Source organism: Alternaria viburni (genome assembly GCF_023758015.1).
Source record: "Alternaria viburni strain BMP 2772 chromosome Unknown scaffold_8, whole genome shotgun sequence".
NCBI classification, from domain to species: Eukaryota; Fungi; Ascomycota; class Dothideomycetes; order Pleosporales; family Pleosporaceae; genus Alternaria; species Alternaria viburni.
This window is the reverse complement of record NW_026055777.1, coordinates 897676-919801: the sequence shown is the minus strand read 5'-3', so window position 1 is coordinate 919801 and position 22126 is coordinate 897676. Positions and strand designations below refer to the sequence as shown.

At 53.2% G+C, this 22126-nt stretch overlaps 9 protein-coding genes across 9 annotated transcripts; 4 read left to right on the top strand and 5 right to left on the bottom strand.

The window, feature by feature from the left end:
* Positions 1–369: 369 nt before the first annotated feature.
* Positions 370–1495, top strand: J4E79_004755 (uncharacterized protein; the record flags this gene model as incomplete). Its single annotated transcript, XM_049353637.1, has 2 exons — positions 370–395; positions 532–1495. 2 exons carry the CDS (start codon positions 370–372, stop codon positions 1493–1495), a joined length of 990 nt encoding a protein of 329 aa, XP_049212085.1.
* A 541-nt stretch (positions 1496–2036) lies between these two features.
* On the top strand, positions 2037–3320 carry J4E79_004754 (uncharacterized protein; the record flags this gene model as incomplete). The annotated part of the gene is made up of 1 exon (XM_049353636.1): positions 2037–3320. The coding sequence occupies one exon, from the start codon at positions 2037–2039 to the stop codon at positions 3318–3320; it is 1284 nt and encodes a 427-aa protein (XP_049212084.1).
* Positions 3321–3517: 197 nt separating this feature from the next.
* J4E79_004753 (uncharacterized protein) lies at positions 3518–4120 on the bottom strand (the record flags this gene model as incomplete). The annotated part of the gene is made up of 2 exons (XM_049353635.1): positions 3518–3822; positions 3871–4120. The coding sequence occupies 2 exons, from the start codon at positions 4118–4120 to the stop codon at positions 3518–3520; spliced, it is 555 nt and encodes a 184-aa protein (XP_049212083.1).
* Positions 4121–4568: 448 nt separating this feature from the next.
* On the top strand, positions 4569–6949 carry J4E79_004752 (uncharacterized protein; the record flags this gene model as incomplete). Its single annotated transcript, XM_049353634.1, has 4 exons — positions 4569–4607; positions 4769–4953; positions 5001–5870; positions 5920–6949. 4 exons carry the CDS (start codon positions 4569–4571, stop codon positions 6947–6949), a joined length of 2124 nt encoding a protein of 707 aa, XP_049212082.1.
* A 322-nt stretch (positions 6950–7271) lies between these two features.
* Positions 7272–8223, bottom strand: J4E79_004751 (uncharacterized protein; the record flags this gene model as incomplete). Its single annotated transcript, XM_049353633.1, has 2 exons — positions 7272–7468; positions 7527–8223. The coding sequence occupies 2 exons, from the start codon at positions 8221–8223 to the stop codon at positions 7272–7274; spliced, it is 894 nt and encodes a 297-aa protein (XP_049212081.1).
* Positions 8224–9379: 1156 nt separating this feature from the next.
* J4E79_004750 (uncharacterized protein) lies at positions 9380–13024 on the bottom strand (the record flags this gene model as incomplete). The annotated part of the gene is made up of 2 exons (XM_049353632.1): positions 9380–9802; positions 9851–13024. The coding sequence occupies 2 exons, from the start codon at positions 13022–13024 to the stop codon at positions 9380–9382; spliced, it is 3597 nt and encodes a 1198-aa protein (XP_049212080.1).
* Positions 13025–13324: 300 nt separating this feature from the next.
* Positions 13325–14493, bottom strand: J4E79_004749 (uncharacterized protein; the record flags this gene model as incomplete). Its single annotated transcript, XM_049353631.1, has 4 exons — positions 13325–13520; positions 13567–13928; positions 14065–14391; positions 14434–14493. 4 exons carry the CDS (start codon positions 14491–14493, stop codon positions 13325–13327), a joined length of 945 nt encoding a protein of 314 aa, XP_049212079.1.
* Positions 14494–15128: 635 nt separating this feature from the next.
* Positions 15129–16586, bottom strand: J4E79_004748 (uncharacterized protein; the record flags this gene model as incomplete). Its single annotated transcript, XM_049353630.1, has 1 exon — positions 15129–16586. The coding sequence occupies one exon, from the start codon at positions 16584–16586 to the stop codon at positions 15129–15131; it is 1458 nt and encodes a 485-aa protein (XP_049212078.1).
* Positions 16587–17457: 871 nt separating this feature from the next.
* J4E79_004747 (uncharacterized protein) lies at positions 17458–19130 on the top strand (the record flags this gene model as incomplete). The annotated part of the gene is made up of 2 exons (XM_049353629.1): positions 17458–17643; positions 17706–19130. 2 exons carry the CDS (start codon positions 17458–17460, stop codon positions 19128–19130), a joined length of 1611 nt encoding a protein of 536 aa, XP_049212077.1.
* Between the last annotated feature and the right edge of the window lie 2996 nt (positions 19131–22126).

Below are 22126 nucleotides of genomic sequence, written 5' to 3'. Positions count from 1 at the left end.
ATCCTTCAAGTTATACAGCCGACGGCAGGATTCGTCTCAATATTAACCAAGCCGCTAACAGCAACTCGTTGTGCACCCAAGCCTGAATGCGAGGTACGACGCGAAAATGCGAGCCCCACATATGTACGCTGACCAATCCGACGCCACGCCCTTCGACATGCGCCGGCATGTGGTCACACTTTGGCATCGTCATGCTTGCGGCGTAGCACATGCAACGTAGCAAGTAAGGAGACCCATCCTGATAGTGACTTTGGATATCCTATAACTAGCAGGATCATCTCCAGAGTGTCCTGCAACGATTGCAGAATCGTTTCCAATTTCGAGATCTACGATGTCTTCTTCCACCGAGACCGTAACTCTAACGGCATCATGTCTCTGTGGCGCTCACAACTACAGTACAACCTTTCCTGCATCCGCTCTTCCCTTACCAGGGCATGTGTGCCATTGCACGACCTGTCGGCACCTGTGCGGCTCGCTCCACACATCGCTCACATCATGGCCTGAGCCTCGCGCCAACGTCGACATTTCCAGCCTTCGGACATTCAGCTGCTGGGAGCGCTTCGACATCTTATTCTGCCCTACCTGCTCAAGCCCGATCTTCTGTGCCTTCAAAGATCCGGCCAGGAATCTGGGAGTGGTCACTGGTGCGCTCGGTAACGTGGACATCGGAGGTCGCCAGTTGATCAAGTTCGGTGGGCAGGGTTTCGTGGCCGACACGGAGGATGGTGGTGCAAGTCCTTGGCTCTGTGCTCTGAATAGTGAAGGGGAGGATCTGAAGCGTTATGAAAGTGTGGTAGCCGGTCGTGGCCCTGGAGCGAAGGAGTTACCTGCAGACTGGCCACAGTCGTCCACTCTTCCGGAACTCAAAGCGAAAGAGGAAGAAAGTGTACCAATACGCTGCAAATGTGGCGGGGTAGATCTGGTCCTCCAGCGTGGCGATTACAAGCACATGGCCGAAGATAAGCTTTCCTCCAACGTTGAACCTGTCAGTAGGAAGCTCAAAGCCGGCTTCTGTGGATGCAACAGCTGCAGATTACAAAGTGGGAGTGACGTCTTTAACTGGACGTACGCAGAGACAAAGTACATCACATTCGCAAAGGATAGTAGCAAAGATTTCCCGAAAGACATGTACGCCCTCAACGAACTCATCGACGCAAAGGATCCCGCTGTGGGTACGCTGAAGTACTACAACTCCTCGCCCGATGTCTATCGCCACTTCTGCGACACGTGTTCTGCGGTGGTCTTCTACACTACTGGCAAACGACCGCAGATTTTCGACATCGCTATCGGTCTGTTGGGGTCCAAGGATGGAGCTCGCGTTGAAAACATGCTGTATTGGCCTTTTGGAATTACGTTCAGTTTCCAGGAAGATGGTGATGGTGGATGGCGAGAGAGTGCATATGAGCGGCTGAGAACTAAGGCGGAGGAGTGGCGCATTGCAAGGGGATACCCGAAGAATTGGAAGAGCAGTGCTGAGTATCAGGACATCAAATGATATGGAGTGTCATAGCTTCCGAATTCATGGTCAAAGACAGTCAAGCTTCGTCCCAAACTTAGCTCATCATATTCACAAAAAAAGTTCTTTCACTACATATGCCACGCGCATCTATCCATCTGCGTTGGAAAACGCTGACTGTAATCTCTACTGTCATCGTTTTTCCAGCGAAAGAGTCGGTCAGAGACTTCCCTGGCAGTACACAACGAGCGGCACGTGAACGCGAAACATTGGAAGCAGAGATTTGCAGACGACATGCCCTTTCTAGCTGTCGGTAGTGCATGTATAATCCCATTGACATTCATCCTGATACGCTATTTCCTAGCTAATATGACTATGTTAGCGCGTCGAGCGCATTCACATGCATAGTGACAGTGATGACTTCCCTCTGGGGCTGTCGTATGCTGGACTGGCGCACTATCATGCGCACAGTCACCGTGATTTCCCATTCGGGCAGTCCTCTCACTCGACTCCGCAACCAGCTCTGCAACCGACTTTGCAACCATCTCTTCTACCACATCTCTACCAACATTTCACAAATATGGACTCCTCCGCTCCGTCGTTCGATCAGGCGTCCGCTGTAAAACGTCTCCCCGGCGCCGTCCCCAGGCCCCCATCTGAATCCTTCCGCGTGGTCAAGACCCTCTCAGCACCGAGATCTTCCGCGGGAGTGTACCTTTGCCTACCACGCGCGCTGCCCCCTCCATTCGAGCCGTCAAATAAGATTGATCCGGATATTTCCGATGACACCATCGAAAACCACGACGCTTGGAAGACCTTATCTGGTTTTGCGCGCCTCCAACAGCAACTGCCGTTGCTCACATACAAGAACCTGGGCGACGTCCTGTACAAGAGCATGCAGGAAAACCGCACATCTTCGCTCTCGGAACAACATCTGAGAATGCTGCCCCAGTTGGTGGTAGTTAAGACAAGGAAAGACACGGACGTGCTTCGCAACGAGGCAACGCAGTTCGAGGAGCACCGTAAGAGGGACAAAGCTTCGCTATTCATCGGTTCATATGTCCTACGCGCTGAGTACGCCGACTCGTCACCCACCTCGTACAATTGTCTCCGCCCTATTTTCGGTCCCACGCTGGCGCAGTTCGGCGAAGCGAATATTAAGAATGATCATGGCGGCATTCCCAGCTGGTTCGTTGCGCATATCATTCTGGGCCTGATCGATGCTGTATGGTTCCTACACGAGGAGGGTTTGGTACACGGGAAGGTTGAGGCATCGAACATCATGCTCAACCTGTACCCGACTGTCCATCACCATCGGTATCGCGGCTATCCAGACATTCTGCTCATAGACTTCTCAGCCACCGCTCCAAGCACTGAAGACGCCATTGAAAAGGATGAGAGTGATATGCTCAAGGTCATAGAGCAAACCATCACCAAATGGAGCGATGTCGCCCCCTTCCTGGACACAGATGACGTCGGAGACCCTCTCATCGTTCTATTAGCCGCCGTCGAGATGACACTCAGTGGACATTACGATGGGTACCACAGTGTCTCCGATCTCCGTGACGGAGCTGAGGACTTGCGACACGAAGGTCCACATCTCATACCAAAAGCCTTGATGAAATTGCTGCATGCCGACCTGGCGACGGCTGCTGAACTCGACCGCGCCGTACAAGAGCCAGCTGTGATTGAGGTAGCAGCCGACGATGAAGCGTTAGGGGAAATCTCAGAAGACGATTCTGTGACGCTGGCTGGAAGCGATCATGCGGGCGTGAATCCTGAATCTACGGACGACGAGATGAGGTTCATTAAACACGGAGATGTGGAGTTTGGCAAGGACGAGGAATGGGCCCGTAGCGGTTGAGGCAAGTTGAACACCGCTTTCTGATGGAGGACGAGCAAGAGAAGGACAAGAACGAACAACACGAGACGGACACCAGGGAAAGGATCAGAGATGACCAAGATGGAACGGAGGAAGTCAGCATGATGGCCTTGTATAAAGCCTTAGCGACTATTCCGTCACAGTAATCATAGAATACGTATCTCCAATCAGGATTGCGTTCACAACCACTCCTTCGGTACTGCCCTTTCAGACCATATCCTCTCACTTTCCCATGCCAGCCAGTCTGATTTTGTCGTTGGTAAGAGTCCCATGCCATTCACTTTCCATATACCCAACGCCAACATCAGCATGTTGCATGCAATGTAAACGAGCTTGACACCGAGGAGTCGTCCAGATGTGCCGGGGGTTTCAAAGGGAGCGAAGGTGCGTTGAAGACCTAGTACAGCGAGAACGGGAGTTTTGAAGAGCGTGAAGACCATGAAGACGGAGAAGATTTGCAGAGTGTTGCCTGTCATGTACATGCCTGGTGTTGTTAGCGTCTGCTCACAGAGTCTCCTGTCAAATGACATACCAAAAGCGTTCATGGGCAACTGCTTTGCGGGCGCGATGGCGACCTCCCACGCCTTCTTCATCTTGAGTGTATCCATCTCTTCCGGGGTCGGGGGCTGCCTCTGCGTCTTTGATGCCTGAGAGCGCTCCTTCTTGGTGAGAGAAGCCGTGTAGCCCGGTGGGTCTGAGAGCGAGGCGTTCTTCGGCTTGGATGCGGGCGTCGAGTTGAGGTCGAGCACCCACTGCGGGGGCGGAGGAGGCGATTTCGACATGATGGGGCGTCTTCGTGACGGCGGAGTATCGGATAGCAGAGTCTGAGATGGTGTTGCGGTGGCCAGGGTCCAGGGTCTCACGATGTTGCAACTTCGCTCGTGGTGTTGCGGAGCGGGCCTCTGGAGAGCTCCACATATGGCGGCCTTGGCGGATGCACGTCCCCTCCTCCGTGTTGACCGCTGGCAGGCTTCCTAAAAGTTACGGTCCCTAAACATCACAAATCATTTCTGTCGTTACGCCTCTCCAGCCCTCTTCCACGTTCCTCCGATATGCGCGACACGATACGAAGCCGATAGACCAGCGAATCAGCCATCGAACCCCGCACGCTTCCTCGAGACGGCAAGGGAGGGGCGCTAAGTCGCGAGGGAGGTTATCTTGATTGTGCTACGGCAGGCACATGCATTGGGAGGACAGCCCAGCTGGCATACGCGACATCATTAGCCCAACATGAGCCAGGGCGGCCAAGATGCGAAGCTCTTTGCGAGGGTACGTCTGTCTCGTCATTCGTGCCACCCACGTCTCCGACTTGTGCAATTGCATCTTCTCCTATTCAGCCTGTCTGTCTGCTATGGGCATCCACTGCCATGATGATGTTTCTACCCTACACCTTTGACAACGCGCGCTTACAAAACCTCCGCACTCACCAGGGCAAAGTCGCGGAACTACGTGTCGAACTCAACAATGGCAACAAGAAGGACAAGAACTTCTCCCAGAAGAAGACGGCCCTCAAGAAGATTGTCGCCAACATGACCATGAGCAACAACGACATGGTCGCGCTATTCATGGACATCGTGGGCTGCATGCACATACCGAGTTTGGAGATCAAGAAGATGTGCGTAGTGAGGATTATGTGAGGAAGGGCTATGCTGACGTGGGCAGGTGTTTCCTGTATCTCGTCAACTATGCCAGGATAAAACCTGACATTGCGCTCAAAGCGCTGCCCATCATTCAGGAAGACATGCACGACAACAACCCCTTAGTACGAGCACTCGCCCTACGGACCATGTCCTACGTTCACGTCCGAGAATTCGTCGAGGCAACCGTGCCGCACCTGAAGAACCTCCTCAAAGACTCCGATCCTTACGTTCGAAAGACGGCAGCTTTCTGCGTGGCGAAGCTCTACGATCACGACCGACACTTGGTGGAACAATCAGATCTGATCGACAGGCTGAATGGCATGTTAAGAGACGAGAATCCCACAGTAGTGTCAAGTGCACTGGCAGGACTCATGGACATCTGGGAGCGAAGTGAGAACATCAAGCTCACGATCGACTATGCGAGCGCATCCAAGATTGTTCAGATTCTGCCAGACTGCTCAGAATGGGGTCAGACCTACATCCTAGAGGCTATGATGAACTACGTCCCCCAGGACACGAGCGAAGCTGCTCTCCTCGCGGAGCGCATATCACCGCGCCTTTCCCACTCGAATTCTGCCGTCGTTCTTACCTGCATTCGCGTTATCCTCTACCTAATGAACTACATCAGCGATCAGAAAGTCGTCACTTCGTTATGCAACAAGCTGTCACCGCCGCTCGTCACTCTCCTCTCCAAAGGACCCGAGATTCAATACCTAGCACTTCGCAATGCCCTCCTGATCCTACAGCGCAGACCAGAAGTATTGCGGAACGATATCCGCGTCTTCTTCTGCAAATACAACGACCCTATATATGTCAAGGTGACGAAGCTGGAGCTCATCTTCATGCTAGCGACGGAGAGGAACATCAAGGAAGTGTTGACAGAGCTTTCTGAGTAAGTTCTTCAAGATTACTGTGAATACCGGTAATTGACTCCACGGCAGATACGCTACTGAGATCGACGTCGACTTTGTGCGCAAGTCCGTACGCGCCATTGGCAAACTTGCCATCAAAATCGCGCCGGCTGCACAATTGTGCATCAGCACCCTCCTCTCGCTCGTCAGCACGAAAGTGTCATACATCGTACAAGAAGCGACCGTCGTCATCCGCAACATCTTCCGGAAATACCCCAACCAATACGAGTCGATCATCTCGACACTATGTGAGAACCTCGACTCACTAGACGAACCAGAAGCGAAAGCCGCTATGATCTGGGTCATCGGGCAATACGCAGACCGAATAGAAGACTCGGACGTCTTGCTAGAAGACTTTCTGGATACCTTCCAAGAAGAGACCCATGAGGTGCAATTGGCGCTCCTGACTGCCACCGTCAAGTTGTTCATCCAAAGACCTACCCGTGGTTCTAATCTAGTACCCAAGGTACTGAAGTGGGCAACTGAGGAAACAGACAACCCCGATCTCCGCGATCGAGGCTACATGTACTGGCGTCTACTCTCCTCCGCACCTGAAGAAGCGAAGAAGGTCGTCATGGGTGAGAAGCCTCCTATTACCGCGGAAGAATCAGAGAAGCTCGACCCTGGTACCCTGGAAGAGATGTGTCTGAACGTCGGCACATTGGCTACAGTATACCTCAAGCCAGTTAACCAAGTCTTCCGCAGCGCCCGCCCACGTAAACTGCAAGACTCGCCCGCCCTACAAAAGCATGAACTCCCGACTGTCAAAGCAGCGCAGCAAGCTCGAGACCGCTCCGCCGCCGAACGCTCGCGGCTCGACACCACTACTAATGGTAATGGATCACTTTCGCCGACAAATGGCAATGGTATGGCGAACGCTGTCAGCGATGCAGACATGTATTTTGCTAGTGTAGGGAGGCAAAGCACGTTCGGTGGTAGTCCTATTGCGGATCAAGTTGGCGGCGGTGCTGGAGGTGGCTGGGTGGTTAATCAAAACGAGCCGCAACACATGGTTTTGAGTCCTGGAGCGAACGACGGGAATCAGGATCTTTTACTTTAAGGGGGCAGTTAGTATTAGTAGACGTTTGTAGATAGTGTAATGATCACGGGGAGATGTACATCACACAAAGCTTGACGGGGGTGAGACTTTCATGCTACTTCAATAGTAGCAGACGCTTTCAACTATGTGAGCCATAGGTATCATAGGCTCTTGTTGCCTATACGTCTCGACGGTTAAACCAATATGGTGTGTGCCATGTGTACATATCCTCAAACTTGAACCTCGAAAATCATATCCTAATAGTCGCCCAATCAGATCATCATCTCCTTATCTCAAGCAATACAGCTTGCAAATAGATCCGTGATGACGTTTCGACAACCATCTAGTCATCAGCCAACAGAGGTGCCCTCTCCCTGTCCTCGCTGACAATCTGACCACGAGGGAAGGGATCGCGTCCGAGCAGGCCAGGCATGCCAACAGCAAGCGAGAGGAGGAAGAGTAGACCGCCGATTGAGAAAGCGAAGATCCACTGGAGTTGCAAGAGATGCGGGCGAGTCAGGAACTGTCCGACACCGGTTGCTAGAAGCCAAGTTAGCCAAATCGCTTTCGCACGATAGAGAGAAGAGGTCGAACTTACAGAAAGCCAATACACTCAAGGCGAACCCCATGGTGTAATCCTTGTACGCGACCAAGAAGAACATGCCATACCCAAGCCACCCCCAAATAAACACATTCGCCACGATCCTCGCGGCAAAGTGATTCGAATGAACGGCAATAGCACCAACCCAGTACAACGCAACAAAGTTCCACGCAAGCGGTCCACTCACAGTACCCACATGGATCGTCCTCGGGGCAGCAGAGTGGCGGAAATAAGCCAAGCTGAGATTACCAAAGTTGAGCACGAGCAAGAAGAGCGCGAGCCAGAAGTGCGAGCGGGTAAAGAGGTGAACAAAGCCAAAGAGAAGAAGGTTGTTGGCGATGAAGTGCGAACCGAGGTTTGCAGCCGCAGTCACGTATGTCTCGTCGCTCATGTACAGGGCGTATGCGTAGCCGCCTTGCAGGATGAATATGATGAGCACGTAGATGGAGCTGAAGATGCTGGACTGCGCGAAAGGGGTTTGCGGGTTGTTGTGCCAGAACTTGTGCGAGTGGGGCCCTGAAGGCGCGGCGAAGGTGGTGTAGATGGCGGAGATGACGAGGAGCAGCCACGAGATCGTGGTCGTGATCTTGTAGAGGAGGATGCTCTGGTCAGAGTGCGAGGTGCGTTTTGCGAAGGGGTTGAGCGTGCTGCTGCTGCCGCCGTTGGAGTCGTTGGCGGGGGCGGCGTCGGCCATGGTTGTGAGGTTTATTTGGGGTGTGGATGGGGGAACTTTTGGTGTAGATGTCGGTGGTGTTGTCGGTGGGAGGGGGGCAAAAGGGTAGAAGAGGAAGAAGAGGAAGAAGAGAAACAAGTAGCACAAGCTGAACAAACGAAGAGTAGAGTGGAAGGTTCGATGGTCAATCGGGTACTTGCACCTTAGCCCACGCCTTCGCCCTAATCAAGTACCGGGACCCAGCAAACAAACCACGTCCAAGCGTCCTGTCAAAAGGTGCACAGGCAGGAGCGAAGGAGAAGCGTATCAACCTTTCCATCGGATCAGCCACCATAAGTACAGTACTCGCCCCCCATCTTCCAGCTGCCCCCATCCCCGTGTACGTTTCATCCTCCTACACACACTCCTCCCAGGCAACCAACTAACCATCGCAATCAAGGACGCGACCCAGAAGTACGTCACGCCCCGTAAGCTAAGACCCTTGGACGTGCATGATGCGCATGTCGCGCTTTGGCTGCCCCGCACCGAAACCTTGTCCCATGATACGGAATGCACGCTAATCATTGGTTCCCGCGCCTGCCCACACCGATGTTGACATGCTACACCATGTACTTGGGCGGCGGCCTGCGGGGGCTGCAGTTACACCGGCGCTGAGTACGGGATTCGGACGGGCGCTTAGGCAGGGTTTCCTACCCTGGGGGTTGTGGCAATCTTGGGAGGGGTGTATTGGTACTTTGGGTGGTGTTGGAACTTCACTCCCGCGGGGTTGGTTCGGCTCTGATACATTGAAAGCTGTTTAGACGATGCAAGGACCCATTGAACACAATTGAAAGACAAGTGTAGTATGAGAAACTTCGCATTAAATCCTTCGCATACTCGCCTCCGGGGGTATCTATCTTCTACATGCGCATGTTCTAGGTAGAGCTACAATCGACGATCTGCCCCACAGAAATTCTACAAAGACAACTCCAAATAGTCACGGCTCACGCGCCGATTCGCTAAAGTGAAATCAACTCCACCAATAAACACCAAGCTGGGAAACGTCAGGTATAGTCTGCCTTGCGTAAGCCGGCAATAACCACTGATTAACGCAACCGCGGTATCGCATCGCGGTACGCGTGATCAAAGAATGAAAGCAGAACAAAATCAAGTGGAGGGGCTGTAGTGCTGAAGTACTCTAACGAGCTGGCGTATCGGGTATGTCCCAGATATCCCTTCCATTTTCCTCTTTCTTCAATGCGGCACCTGCATCCTCTGGCCTAGAGGGTGCGTTCATGGCTCCGTTCGAGTTTGATGCGAATGGTATCGCGCCGTTTGATGTGAAGACAGGCAGATCAGTCCTCTTGCTTGGCGGTGACATGAGTGGAACTCCAGGCATGCTTGTATCCTCAGCATGTGTATTGGCAACCCACTGCAAAGTTGCTGAGGCTTGAGGATCTGATGCGTCGTGCGGAGTTACGAACTCCGAGTTTCCGCCAAAATTCTGCGCAGTGTAGTTGACGAACTCGGAAAGATTCGATGGGGGTGGAGGTGGAGGCGTATCGGCGCGGGAAGGTGGTGAAACATCCTTGAGCGGCTCTGTTACAGTGACGAAAGATGGCTGCGAAGTTAGCATATGTCTCATGTGCATTACGTAGTCAGAACTTACCATAGGTAGCTGTTCACGGATTTGCTCGGGTGTTATAGCCATGTCATGCAACTCAGTGGGTGGTTGCACGATTCCACCGGAGATTCGACGATCAATGGGAGGTTGTTCCATGGAAGCTTGCATTTCTTGCTGTGGCAAGACAGTAGACGAATCCATCTGTACCGGCTGAGGCTGTTCGAGCGGCGCAGCAGCAGCTACCTGCATCTGCGGGGCCTCGGGAACTGGGGATGCAGGTTTGGAAGTCTTTGCCGGACGACCTGGGCCCCTTTTTGCGGTCGTCGCAGGTTTGGTCACAGGCTTTGCCGGAGGAGCGCGAGCAGCCGGTGGCTTTCGGGTAGTAGTTCTTTTCGGTGCTTCGGCAGCCTTCAACCTCTCAGCCTTCTCCCTCTCCCGTGCATCATATTCCTCTTTTGAGGGCATCTTCAACGTAACCCGCTTTAGGCCTGAAGTAAGTGCATCCATGCCATCATTCTCCTTGTCTTTAGGGGCACTGGGTTTGACAGATTGGGTCGAAGGCATTCTCGCAACGGCTGGACGTGGAGGCGCACGAGCCGCTGCAGCTGCTGTCGTTGTTGAGCCTCGTGCCTTCTTCATCGCAACTCCATTAGCTGGAGCTGCAGAAGGCGCAACACTTCTCCGGCTTGCTGCTACACTTGGCGCACGACTAACGCCCCTGTTGTCGCCGATGGAAGAGACGCTCGAAGCAATACTCATGCGACGAGAAGCAGAGCTTGCTGGAGCTGGAGCTTCTGAGCTGGCTGGTGCAAAGTCGGCTATGGTCTGCCGCCTACTCGCCCGTGATTCTACACGAGATGTCTTTTCGTCGTCCGAACCAGGCTCAGCGTAGGAGGGAGCGGCTTTACGACCGCGCAGTTGTCGCCCTGACGTATCTGTGCGGGCTGGGGCGGCAGCAGACGCAGCAGGCTTCTCCTTTTTGACTTTCACCTCGGCCAAATCCTCTGGTCGGTGGCTACGAGTTTGGCGATCCGATGGTACCAGCAAAGTACGCAGAGCATGGGCGGCAGTAGCCCAGTCAACCTCCGGTGGTGGTGGGGTGGGCGCTCTCAATGGATTTGAGGCGTACTTGGCGGAAAGGCTCCGATTGATCTTGGTTGGATCCACGACTTTGGCCACGTAGGACTGGGTGGGCGAAGAAAAATGGGCCAGACGGTCAGTGCGTGTCGTCTTCGAGACATGTACGGGCGGGGGCGGAACAAGACCATCCAGTTCGGACAAACGATCTGTATGCCACCATTGAGGATCGTAGCTGACGGGCGTGAGCTCTGCTTCGACAGACTGCATGGGAACGTCTTCGTCCTGTATGCTGATTCCACTAAGTCTGTTCCGCATAGAGTGAGAGAGGCCCGTTGATGGTTCTGAGGCCTTCAAGACTTGGCCATCAACGAGGCCGCTCAAATGACTGAATACACCACTAGTGAGCGCTCGATCGCTGTATCCGCCCTCCAAGACTGAGATGACACGCCCTTCCACAGATGTGCCCTCTTCTTCAGCCAACCGGACCACATCCCGAGTGAAACGAGCGTAGAATTCAGTAGGCACGTTGACGCTATGGCGTTGCATTCCAGCAGTCTCCCACTCACTCGCATCAAATCCAGCGGACAGGAAGATGGCTGCCTTTGGAGCGGGCTGGTTTGGCGTGGACCGTAAGCGGTTGGTGTGGTGTTTGAGATATTGACGGGTCTTCTCAAGTAATACCAAGTACTTTTCTTCGTAGATTTCCCAGAACTGCTCAGGCGTCTTCCATGATTGTAGATGGACGTTCCAGATGGACTGACCATGAGCGTTGTCGATACAGAGACTAGCCGCCTGGACTTTGTCATCGTCGCCGTCCTCACATGGGTATGAGTTGATGTCGTGTAAGCTGAAGTAGCCGATCGAGGTCTTCTTCCAGTTGGGTGTGTTTTTGGGCATGTTCTGGACCTTCTTGTTACGCGCCCATGTTATGGCCTGCGAGCCGTCTCCGTGGTGCAGATCAAAGTCAATGATGGCTGCGTGAGTGAGCCCATATGTCATAATAGCGTGTTCAATGCCAACGTGAACGTTATTCAGCCAGCAAAAACCCGAGGGAAAGTCGTCAGAGCAGTGGTGGCCAGGCGGACGGATGCAGACGAAAGCTCTTGAAGGGCCACCGCCTAGACTTGTTCCCTGGAAGACAGCGTCCACGGCGTCCAAGACACCCCCCAGAGCACCCTGAAAAGCGTTGAGCGATTCGGGACAGAGGTAAAGGTCACCAGCGTGGAGTTGCTGCTTGGGCGCTTGTCCTTGGACTGCGGGAGCGTCCCTGGCCAGCTCCTTCCCAGTTGATGCAAGCTTCCGTTCAGCATTGTCGCACAGTGTTTTGAGTTCGCCCATCCATTTCGTCCCGTGTACGTTTGTGACGACCTGCGAAGTGATATCGACAGCGCGCGAAGTCTTGCGAATCTTGAAAGGTACGCGTTCGGGTGGGTTGTGGTGTGGATGTGGCGGGTTGTCTCCCTCAGCGTGGCGCTCGCCGAGCCGTACGTAGGCTGCCGATATGCCCAAAACGCTCGCCAGTATTCGCTCGGGTCGCTCCATGATCAAGCTGAGGTGGCTCTTGGATGTCTTGGGACGTGAGAAGCGATGGCCGTAGCATTGGTCGTGCACAATGACGACAGTTCCTGCATTGACTGCGCCTGCCATGCCCTCATGTCGGGCCAGCTCCTTCTTGAAGTACTCATCGGCGACATCACATGCGCGCAGTGGTGGCTTTTCTTCTACGTGTGTGGGGCCCAGCGGGCTCTTGGGCATGGGTGCTTGCATATTGGGGTTGAACGACGACCGGCGGGAAGCGGAACTTCGGGGAGTGCCCGGTCGGGGAGGGTCGCCGCGGAGGGAAGAGGTCGAGGTCTTCCTGCCCAGGGTGGGCGTAGAGGAGCGGAAACTGGCTACACTGGGACTGCGCTGGATGGCATTCGCTTTGAAGTTGGGCGTCGAGGGCGTCCGGCGCAGGTCAGCGGAACTTCTGGGCGAGTTTAGGGCGGGGGACTGCGGTAGCGGGGTGTTGGAGGCCGAGTGCAGGGACAGGCGTTTGAGCGGGTGTGAAAGGAGGTTCGCGTCGCTGTTTGTTTGTCGCGCCCCGCGTGGAGTGCCAGGCCTCGCGGCGGCGGGGCTTGACCGCGGATGGTTCGACATCTTGGCGCTCTCTGCCTGCGGTGCAGGACGTCGCCCGTCGTGTGTGCGGGCGTACGATGTCCCGTATCGTGTGTCTTGGGGTGAAAGAAGAAAGGCGCGCTATGACGGAGCCATAACGCGTGCAGGCCACCTGCGTCCAAGCAGGGTCCCGCCCCTAAGCGAGCCCCTAGGGCAGCAACGGTCAGTAGGGCTGTCTCTTCACATGTGCTATCATTACGTGAGATCTAGCCATTAGACGCGAACCTCATCGATTAATTGTCTAGCATCTACTATGTTCTAGCACACATCCTTCGCTCTGTATCAACCCGAGCTCTGCTGCATGATCCAACTCACACCTTCCTTCAGATCCACCAATGCCTTCTTCGCAGCGCTGTGCATGGGAAAGAAGTCGGGTGCGCCATGTGGCAACCCAGTGTAAACCTCCATCTTGGTCGGTGTGCCGGCGTCCTGAAGGAGACTTTCGTACACGAGCGCTTCATCACGAAGTGGATCAGTCCTACGCCCGTCAGCACTGTTCAGCATCCACGACACATTGCACTCACCCCATGACCTGCAGATACGTAGCGGGTTGGCCTTTATGGGTCTTCCAGATCAACGGACTCATCAACGGTGACATAGGATCTGGTTTGTAGTTGCCATAGAACCATTCAATGGCTTGTCGGCTCAGTACCAGGCCGTCCTTGTGGTCTTCCCAGCTGGATATGTGGGGTTTGTACTCTTCTGGCATGGCTTCGCGATGACACAACGGGGCAGACAGGAGGACAACGCCAGTCACCTTCGGAGACAAGTTGTCGTCAACAACTTGATGAGCTGCTACAGCTGCCAGATTGCCTCCAGCTGACGTCCCTCCTACGATGAAGCCTTTGGATAGGTCGGCGCCCAACGAAGCTGCGTATTCGGCACACTGAAGATGTGCAAATCAGTCTCTTGGAATTAGAAGAAATGACTGTGCATGGACTCACCCATTGGACCGCATCGATAGCATCATGCGCGGCAGTAGGAAAGACGTGTTCAGGCCCATACCTATACCCAACGCTTACGACCGTAAAGCCCAACCCTTTTACCAATACTTCCGCCATGCCCTCGCCATACTCCGGCATCCCAAAACTCCATCCTCCGCCGTGGAAGTACACATACAATGGCCCTGTCTCTTTGCCCTCTGGATGGTACACCAGCGAACGCATCGATGCGCCATCGCGCGTGGGGATCTGTATTTCGGATTTGTGGTACCCGGTCCAGTCTGGGAAAGTCACAATACCAGCTGCGATCAGCTGAGCGATTTGCTCATTGAAAGACTGACGCAATTCGACAGCCGATGAGTAGTCTTCGAAAGACTTGCTCGGTGGTAGATTGGGTAGCAGCTTACTCTGTTAGCGAAGTGCGTGTATGGACTTGTTGATGGTTCGCACGGCTTCCAACTCGGCGTCCATCTTGCTGTACTCCTTCCATGTTGACGAGTGGATCGGCATCTTTAATTGGGTCCGGAGGCAGCTTGCACTTGAAGGTAAGGTAGATAAAATCAGAGGCTTGTTTTGAGAACTTGAAGAAGAGCTGTGGACGGGCGCGGGGTTTGTACAATACACAGCTTACGCCTTGCATTAGTTAGGCACGCCTAATGCGCGAGCCAAGCAGGCAGCCTCGTGCACTCTTTTGACGACTGCACCTACTCAGTCCAACCAACGCGAGTAAGCAAAACTAGCCGTCATTCAATGAGTATACATGCGCCAAGAGTTACTCTCCGTTGGTCCCTGATCTGCGTTGCTTCGGCCGTATGCTGCGGGGCGTCCCTTTCTCTGCCTCCTCTCGTACAAGCTGACTTTCTAACATGACCTGGGCCCGCTCCCGCATGTATACAAGCCCCTCTCTACTTAGACCCGGTCATGTTCTGGTCAATCCCCGATGCACCTCGTGCAAGGGAAAGCCTAACAGATGCGCTGCAGTCTACACTGATACTGAACCCTAAGCTGACAAAACCCTTAAGGCAGTGTAGACGTCTAAGAGGTAGAAGTTCATCTGTTTTCTCGTATCGGGCGGAACGCAGTCGCTAAGTGACCAAAGCCATACCACTGCGCCATCGGATGTATATTTGTCCACGGCAAAGCGTCTAGGAGCTCTTCGCGGGGGGTTGCCGACCGATTTGTGGGCTCTTTGAACGCTTTCGCTTTAACGGTGCATCATCCTTATGGTTGTCGGTGTCTTGATCTTGTTCAACACTAGCTGAGGGATGAATTGCTGAGATATCACTCGCTTCGTCGGCATCGCTCTCAGGCTCGGTATCACCGCCGGTATGCTCGTCCGTAGCGATTCCAGTTTCTGCCATGGAGAATGAAAGTCCAGTATGTGCCTGCCCGGTCTCTTCCGCTGGAATCTGGGGGGGATCTGAGCAAGTGCCTTTGGTATCTTCACCAACTTGTGGAGATTCATCTTCAGATTGCTGGTTTACCGCTGCACTTTGGATCTCCTCTTGGAAAGTATTCACCACTTTAGCATACTCTCTGGCTAATATTTTGCGAAGCTGTGGAAAGATCCCGCGTAGTTTTATGCACTCGTCCGTTGTCGCAATCCGGGTCGAGGCAATATGTCGAAGTGTACAGTCAGTAGTGAGCTCTCCAGGTTGTATCTCCTCCTCATTCGCTATCTTCTGACGAAGCTCTACCAGCCGATCGTACAACGCTCCCGAATCAGTATCAAGTTCCGTCGCCACCTCATCATCTTCCTCCATCGAAAAGAACCAACTAGCTTGTCGACTTGAGCCATGCGGGTGGATGGACTGCAAGTAAATTGGCTTGGGCTCAGGAAAAACACCCGAAGTGTATTCTTTGTAAGCCCTAGTTTCTTCTACCCGTGCTGGTAAGGGCGGACAAGGCTGCATGTGCAGTCGTAACGCATTCAGCCGATGGTAGATCATAAGTCCTGCATATGCATCTGCAACGGCGTACTGTATAAGCTCTTGGTTTGTTTCAAGCGGCGCCAGCCAATCTTTGTGCATGTGCTCAGTTTTCTTCAACGTGTATCCCGGGAAGTACTTCTCGACCAGACCTCTGAGACCTCCTGGATAATAGGAAGAATTAAAGTTTGGCCTGCCCGGATTGACCAACACTTGGAAGTAGCTCAGCTCGATCGCGCCCTTCGGTTGTAGTTGGAAGTACTTGTTGAGTCGGTAGAAATCTCCCATGATAGATTGGCCAGTCTTCAGTACAGTGGGGCTCTCGATGAGCGTGCGCAACGACGGCGCAATGAGCTGATCGGCTGCATCTCCGTCATGACGTCCGATGTGAAACAAGGCTATTTTGCTCTCGCTCGCAACCTGGATGAGCGCAACTCTTCCCTTGAGAACTTCTGTCTCTGGCCAAACCCATTCCATGTCAAAGCCCACGACAGGCTCATCGAGAAAGTCGCGCGCCAATTGTTCGGATTTGGTCAAGTTGTCGCTGTAAAGAACCTCAGGGGGTAGATCTTGCGGACCCTGGAAACAATCGTGGCTGAACAGTACCCGCGAGCCATTGGGCTTTGGCTTCAGACGGAAGGAGCGAGGCCATGGGGGGTCCACGGCGCCGGCCATTGCCGCCATGACTTAGTCGATTATGGTAACAAGAGCTTCGCAAAAAGCATAGGTAGCGAGACGGTAAACTTCAAAAGGCGATAAGAAAGCGAAGGCGAGCAGTGGGGCTGCCGTTGCTAGTTCAAGCTTAGTGTTGACCCACGCCTCACTCCGCTTTCCTGGTCCGGCCTTCGGAGCCGCTCCCCTCATCAGCCCAGGAACAACGACCTCTTCGCCCTCATCTTCAAGACGCAATGTCAACCCACGAATCTCTCGTAAGCGAGAATACTGTTACAGCTAATATATGCAACCCACTTATTGCATGAAGCTCACCGATCGGACATTTCTGCGCATGCAACGACGGCTATGTTTTTCCGCTGCGTCAAGACGCCATGAGAACTAACAGCAGCTGAAGAATTGTCTACTGACGCGAATTAGTGTGAAGATGCAGCAAGTGTTTAAGCTCCCACGAGACGTTATAGGCGATCTGAGTTGCAGTTCACAATCGTGGCGGGCGCACGCGTACTTGGGGAGACGGCTTAGGCCCATTTGAGGATAGCCCCAGATCCCCATCGTGCTGGTCTAGGAAACTACTCATGTAGTGGCCGCCACAACCTAGGTACCATCGTACATTACTCGACTGGCATCTTGACTAAATCTTGACCAGCTGCGAACTTTCTATCTAGACAAGCCATGGTGTTGCTAGGAAGGTCCCCACCCTGCCTCACAGCTCGCCACTGCCCGGGATTACGCCCGGCTGCACCAGACTGGCGGGCTCATGCGCTCTTTACTCGTGGCAAAGGAATGCAGGATGTTATAAGAAAGTGCCCCCGAGTCGTGCTGTGGGGTTGTTGTTTGTCGCACCTGTTTCTTGGGCATTTGACATCCAGCCATGATGCGATTCAGTCAATTTCTTCTCCTGGGCTCCTTCCCAAGCGTACTACTTGCACAACAGACATTCGAGTCACCCGACTTTGATGTTACTGCTGCATTATTGGACAATGGTGTAAACGTCTCCGATATTCCTGACCCAGCCGACCTATCCAAGCGAACCAGCTCAGGCTCATGTTCGGTTGCTGTAAGTCTCACCTACCTTCTCACGTTATCTCTTTCCAGGTATGGTACTAATCACGACTTTAGTGTAGCTCTCTTAAGCGCATCTTTGGTGATGCGAAGGTCGAGACTCAAGAAGAGACAGGCTACGGCGTAGCTGTGAACTACTTCTGGTCACAGCAACAGCGCGAAGCACAGCCGTATTGCGTCTTCAAACCCGAGGAAGCACGCGATGTGTCTACTCTCGTTTTGCTGTCGCGTCTCACCCAATGCCCTTTTGCAGTACGAAGTGGAGGGCATGCAGCATTCACTGGAGCATCGAGCAATGATGGTGGCATCACTGTTATCTTCGAGCGCATGAAGGATATCACCCTGTCGAAAGACAAGAAGGTTGCTGCGATTGGACCCGGTAGCCTCTGGTACGACATCTATTCGACTCTTGCCGAGGACAACCTTGCGGTGATAGGTGGCCGCGTCTCTGCTATCGGTGTCGGAGGTCTCACAACAGGAGGCGGCATCTCGTTCTTCTCTAACGAATACGGCTGGGCATGCGATAATGTTGCGTCTTTCGAGGTCGTTACCGCTTCAGGTCGCATTGTACAAGCTAGTCCGAAGTCCTACCCAGACCTGTACTGGGCATTGAGAGGTGGCGGCAACAATGTCGGCATCGTCACGACCTTCAATCTCGAAACTTTCGCCCACGGCCCGTTGATGCTTGGGGGGCAGAGAAGGTTCTTTGAGGAAAGCTTCCCTGCTGCGATCGATGCCTTCGTGAACTTGGGGTCGAACAGAAAGGCTGATCCAAAAGCTGCTCAATTCTTGGCCATCTTCCTGGATGCCGCTTCGAACACCAAGATCGCGGTTGCCGAGCTGGAGTACTCTGATCCGGTTCTTGACGCTCCAGTCTTCGATGAGTACCGCGCAGTCCCTGCCTTCCAGGACACCTTACAATTGAACACGCTTGCCAACTTCACGCAAATGCTGAACGACAGCAATCCCAAAGGTTACCGAGACTCATTCTGGACTGCTTCATCCAAACTAGACTACGGAATGGTAGAGTTCATGTTCGACGCCACCTTTGAAGAGTTCGAGAAGATCCAAGACGTGGCCGGTATCGTGCCTGCAAACACCTTTCAGGTCATCACCGTCGCGCAGCTCACGCAAATGCAGAAGAAGGGCGGGAACGCACTGGGCCTTGTGCCTTCCGACGGTCCAATTCTCCTCATAAACTTGAGTAGCCGCTGGAAAAACAAGGAGGACGACGAGCGGGTGTTGAAGGCGAACGCAAACATCGTTAGGAAAATGGAGGCCGAGGCAAAGCGCAGGGATATGGTCAACGACTACATCTACATGAACTACGCCAGCCAGTTTCAGAATGTCGTTGAGAGCTATGGGGAAAGCGCAAACAAGCTGCGGGCTATCGCGCGCAAGTACGACCCTACTGAGGTTTTCCAGAAGCTGCAGCCGGGTTACTTCAAGCTGCACGGGGCGCCAAATGAAAACTGGCCATGATAATCACATCCATAAGACAACTGGTCTTCCCACGAATACATGAATCAAAGCGTATCAATATGTTGGCGCAACAATGACGAGCACTCCCAGCCTCTCCATGCGCTGGGCGGGACGTGAATGCGCTCCAATTTTCAGATCTATTACAGCATCATACCAAAGGAACAGATTGCACATTTACCCAGATTCGATCACCTAGAAGTCTACATTGCGTTGAAACTTTGCCAAATATCGTTATGTATAATAATGTAGTCTGCATCGCATCTGTTAAGTTCTTCCATGTGTCAGGTGACGTCGTCAAGTTTGGCTTTAGCCTAATTCGTCGGCCTCCTAGTCCACGGGCGCGTCCCTACTACTTCAAGCCCGCTGTAATGCTTCACTCAATGGGCGCATGTACATGCGTCTAACATCCTTTCATGATTACGATAGTGGACAGGATTGGGCATCCCCGGGCTGATACATGAGTGGCTTGCTGCGCACCGCGTCGTGCGCTCAGGTCGGCAAGGCAGCCACATTCAGCCCCCATCCTTCGTGCTGTCAGCCGTGGCGGGCTACTTGAGCTTCGCGCCCCCGCTTTTCATCAACCATCCTCCCAGCAGCTTACAAACATTGCGCAACGGCGAAGACCAACTCCTAAATGGCACTTGACAGCCTGGAAGCAAACTTTGGAGAGCGCGCATTGGAAGAACCCGACGAGTCCTGCGATAGCGCAGATACCTCATCACCGTATTGCGAACGGCTACTTCAGCCTGATCAAATCCGACTCCTCACCATCGTTCGCGACACGGATACTTTGCGGCTGACCGTTACCCCGCACAAGTTTCAAGATGACCTCGAATACGACGCGGTCTCCTATGTCTGGGGAGCAGCAGAAGCTTCTATCAACATCCCTTGCAACGGAGGAAACCTTACAGTTACTCCCACTGTTTACGAGATGCTTCAGCACCTATACCCTTATCGCTCGTATTGGCTGGACTCTATATGCATCAACCAGCAAGACTCCGAAGAGAAGGAGGTACAGATACCGTTGATGCATCGAATCTACTCGCTCGCCGCGTTTGTCGTCATATGGATGGGCCTTCCCACGGCGCAGAGTGAGCATTTTATGCTCGGGTTCTCCAGCGTATTGCAAATGGAAAGGGAGTGGAATTCAATGCTCGATCAGGGTCTTCAACCCTCGGTTCTCAGACCGGATTTATTCCATACACACGAGCCTTTCTGGCTTGGTATGATACAAATTGGCGAGCACGAGTGGTTTAAACGTCTATGGACCTTTCAAGAGGCAGTTCTTGCAAGACAGCCGATCATGCTGCTAGGACCTCTTTGGTTAAAATTTGAAGAGTTTCTTGAATTCTTCTGTGAAGGGTGGCTTAGAGCAGAGGCATACATGTACTCCTGGCCGCGGCTTGTCAAGATGATGGAGGGCTTAGGAGGATCTGGAGAGCAGCTGCTAACCTTGAGGAGGTGCCGCAAGGACGTTTTGTCAAACGGAGCGGTACCGATCTATAACATACCCTACCTTCTCCATGCGCTACGCGACCGACATGTAAGGGAGCCGGTGGATCGAGCATGGGCAGTCACCGGGTTGTTGAGCTATCATCTCAGATACAAATTAGAGCCAGAAGTTGATTACTGCGAAAACGCTCGGGTTGACTTCTGGAAAACGCATATGCGGTTCGCGAGGACGATCATAGCCGCAGAGCAAACGCTGTGTCTACTGAGAATGCCGCCCACAATTGAGGGAAGGCCGCAATCATCCCCGTCTTGGTGCCCGGCTCTGGAGGGGGTTCCAGCGTGTGTGCTCTCGATCGGAGGTGCTTGGGCCAATCGTGTAAGCGGAAACGAGTATCAACAACTTCTACACGAGGTTGTAGACGAAGAGGTTCGAGCGCAGCAATGTAGTGACCCGGGGCTGCTGGATATCCCATTTGTATCTCGCAATTTCATCTCATTTGGGAATGAGACTGATTACCTGCACACTTGCGGTCATCTTTTGGATACAGTATCAGAGGTTGTTGATAATCAAGAGCTGCGGGGGTGTTACGAACACGTATTGAGCGCAGATATGCCAGCGCGCAAGATGAGCAATCCTGTGCATGCGGCAAATGTGGATGTCTGTACCCGTAGCCTTCAACTGGCTTGTCGAACGGCTCACGGCGCAGAAGACGATACCGACAGAGTACCTTTGGAGTATCTGATGGCTCTACTGATGGATACGAGGGTCTCCAGAGAAGCAGCGACTGCTTACAAGGACGGATGGGACACATTCAGAGACGGAAGTCTCGATTATCTGAGAGAACTTCCAGCTGAGCGGCAATCGCGGGCGAGTCTCTGGGCAAACAGATTGCATCATATTGCCGGTCATTCTTTCTTCAGTACCACCGGTGGCCGCTTCGGTGTCGCCACGCCAGGATGCAAGCCCGGTGACAAGGTCTGTGTCTTTTACAGCGAACGCCCCCTCCATATACTACGGTGGCCAGAACCCGAGCAAGAAACCGGCGCACTCCATGGAGACGGTCCTGCTGAGTTCTGCGGCGTCGCATTTGTTCCTCATCTTATGAAGATACATGAGCAAGAAGCAGCCCGACTTGGACCGGACGAGATCTTTGTCATTGGGTAGCATATCTCATAAGCGGCTGGAGGCGCGATTGTTAACAACATTATAATGCAGTCTAATAGAACGATGTGTATAGGAGACCCTACAATCTGAAGTTTATCTTTGTAGACTACAACCTTGTGTCACGAACTACTTTCTACTTACATCTATACCCTAGAGATATGCATTACACTTTGTCTCGTCCTGCGTTAATTTAAAGTCTGTCTCTGTACACTACATCGTAGCCCCCTAAGTTGTACCGTACTTACATACTACGCCCCAGAGATATACACGCAACTTTGTCTCGTCCTGCCTCAACGTAGAAAATAGCGAATACCTCCTAGGTACTGCATAACTAGAGTAACCACTAGGTAAAAGGACCATGTTGATATCAACCGAGCCT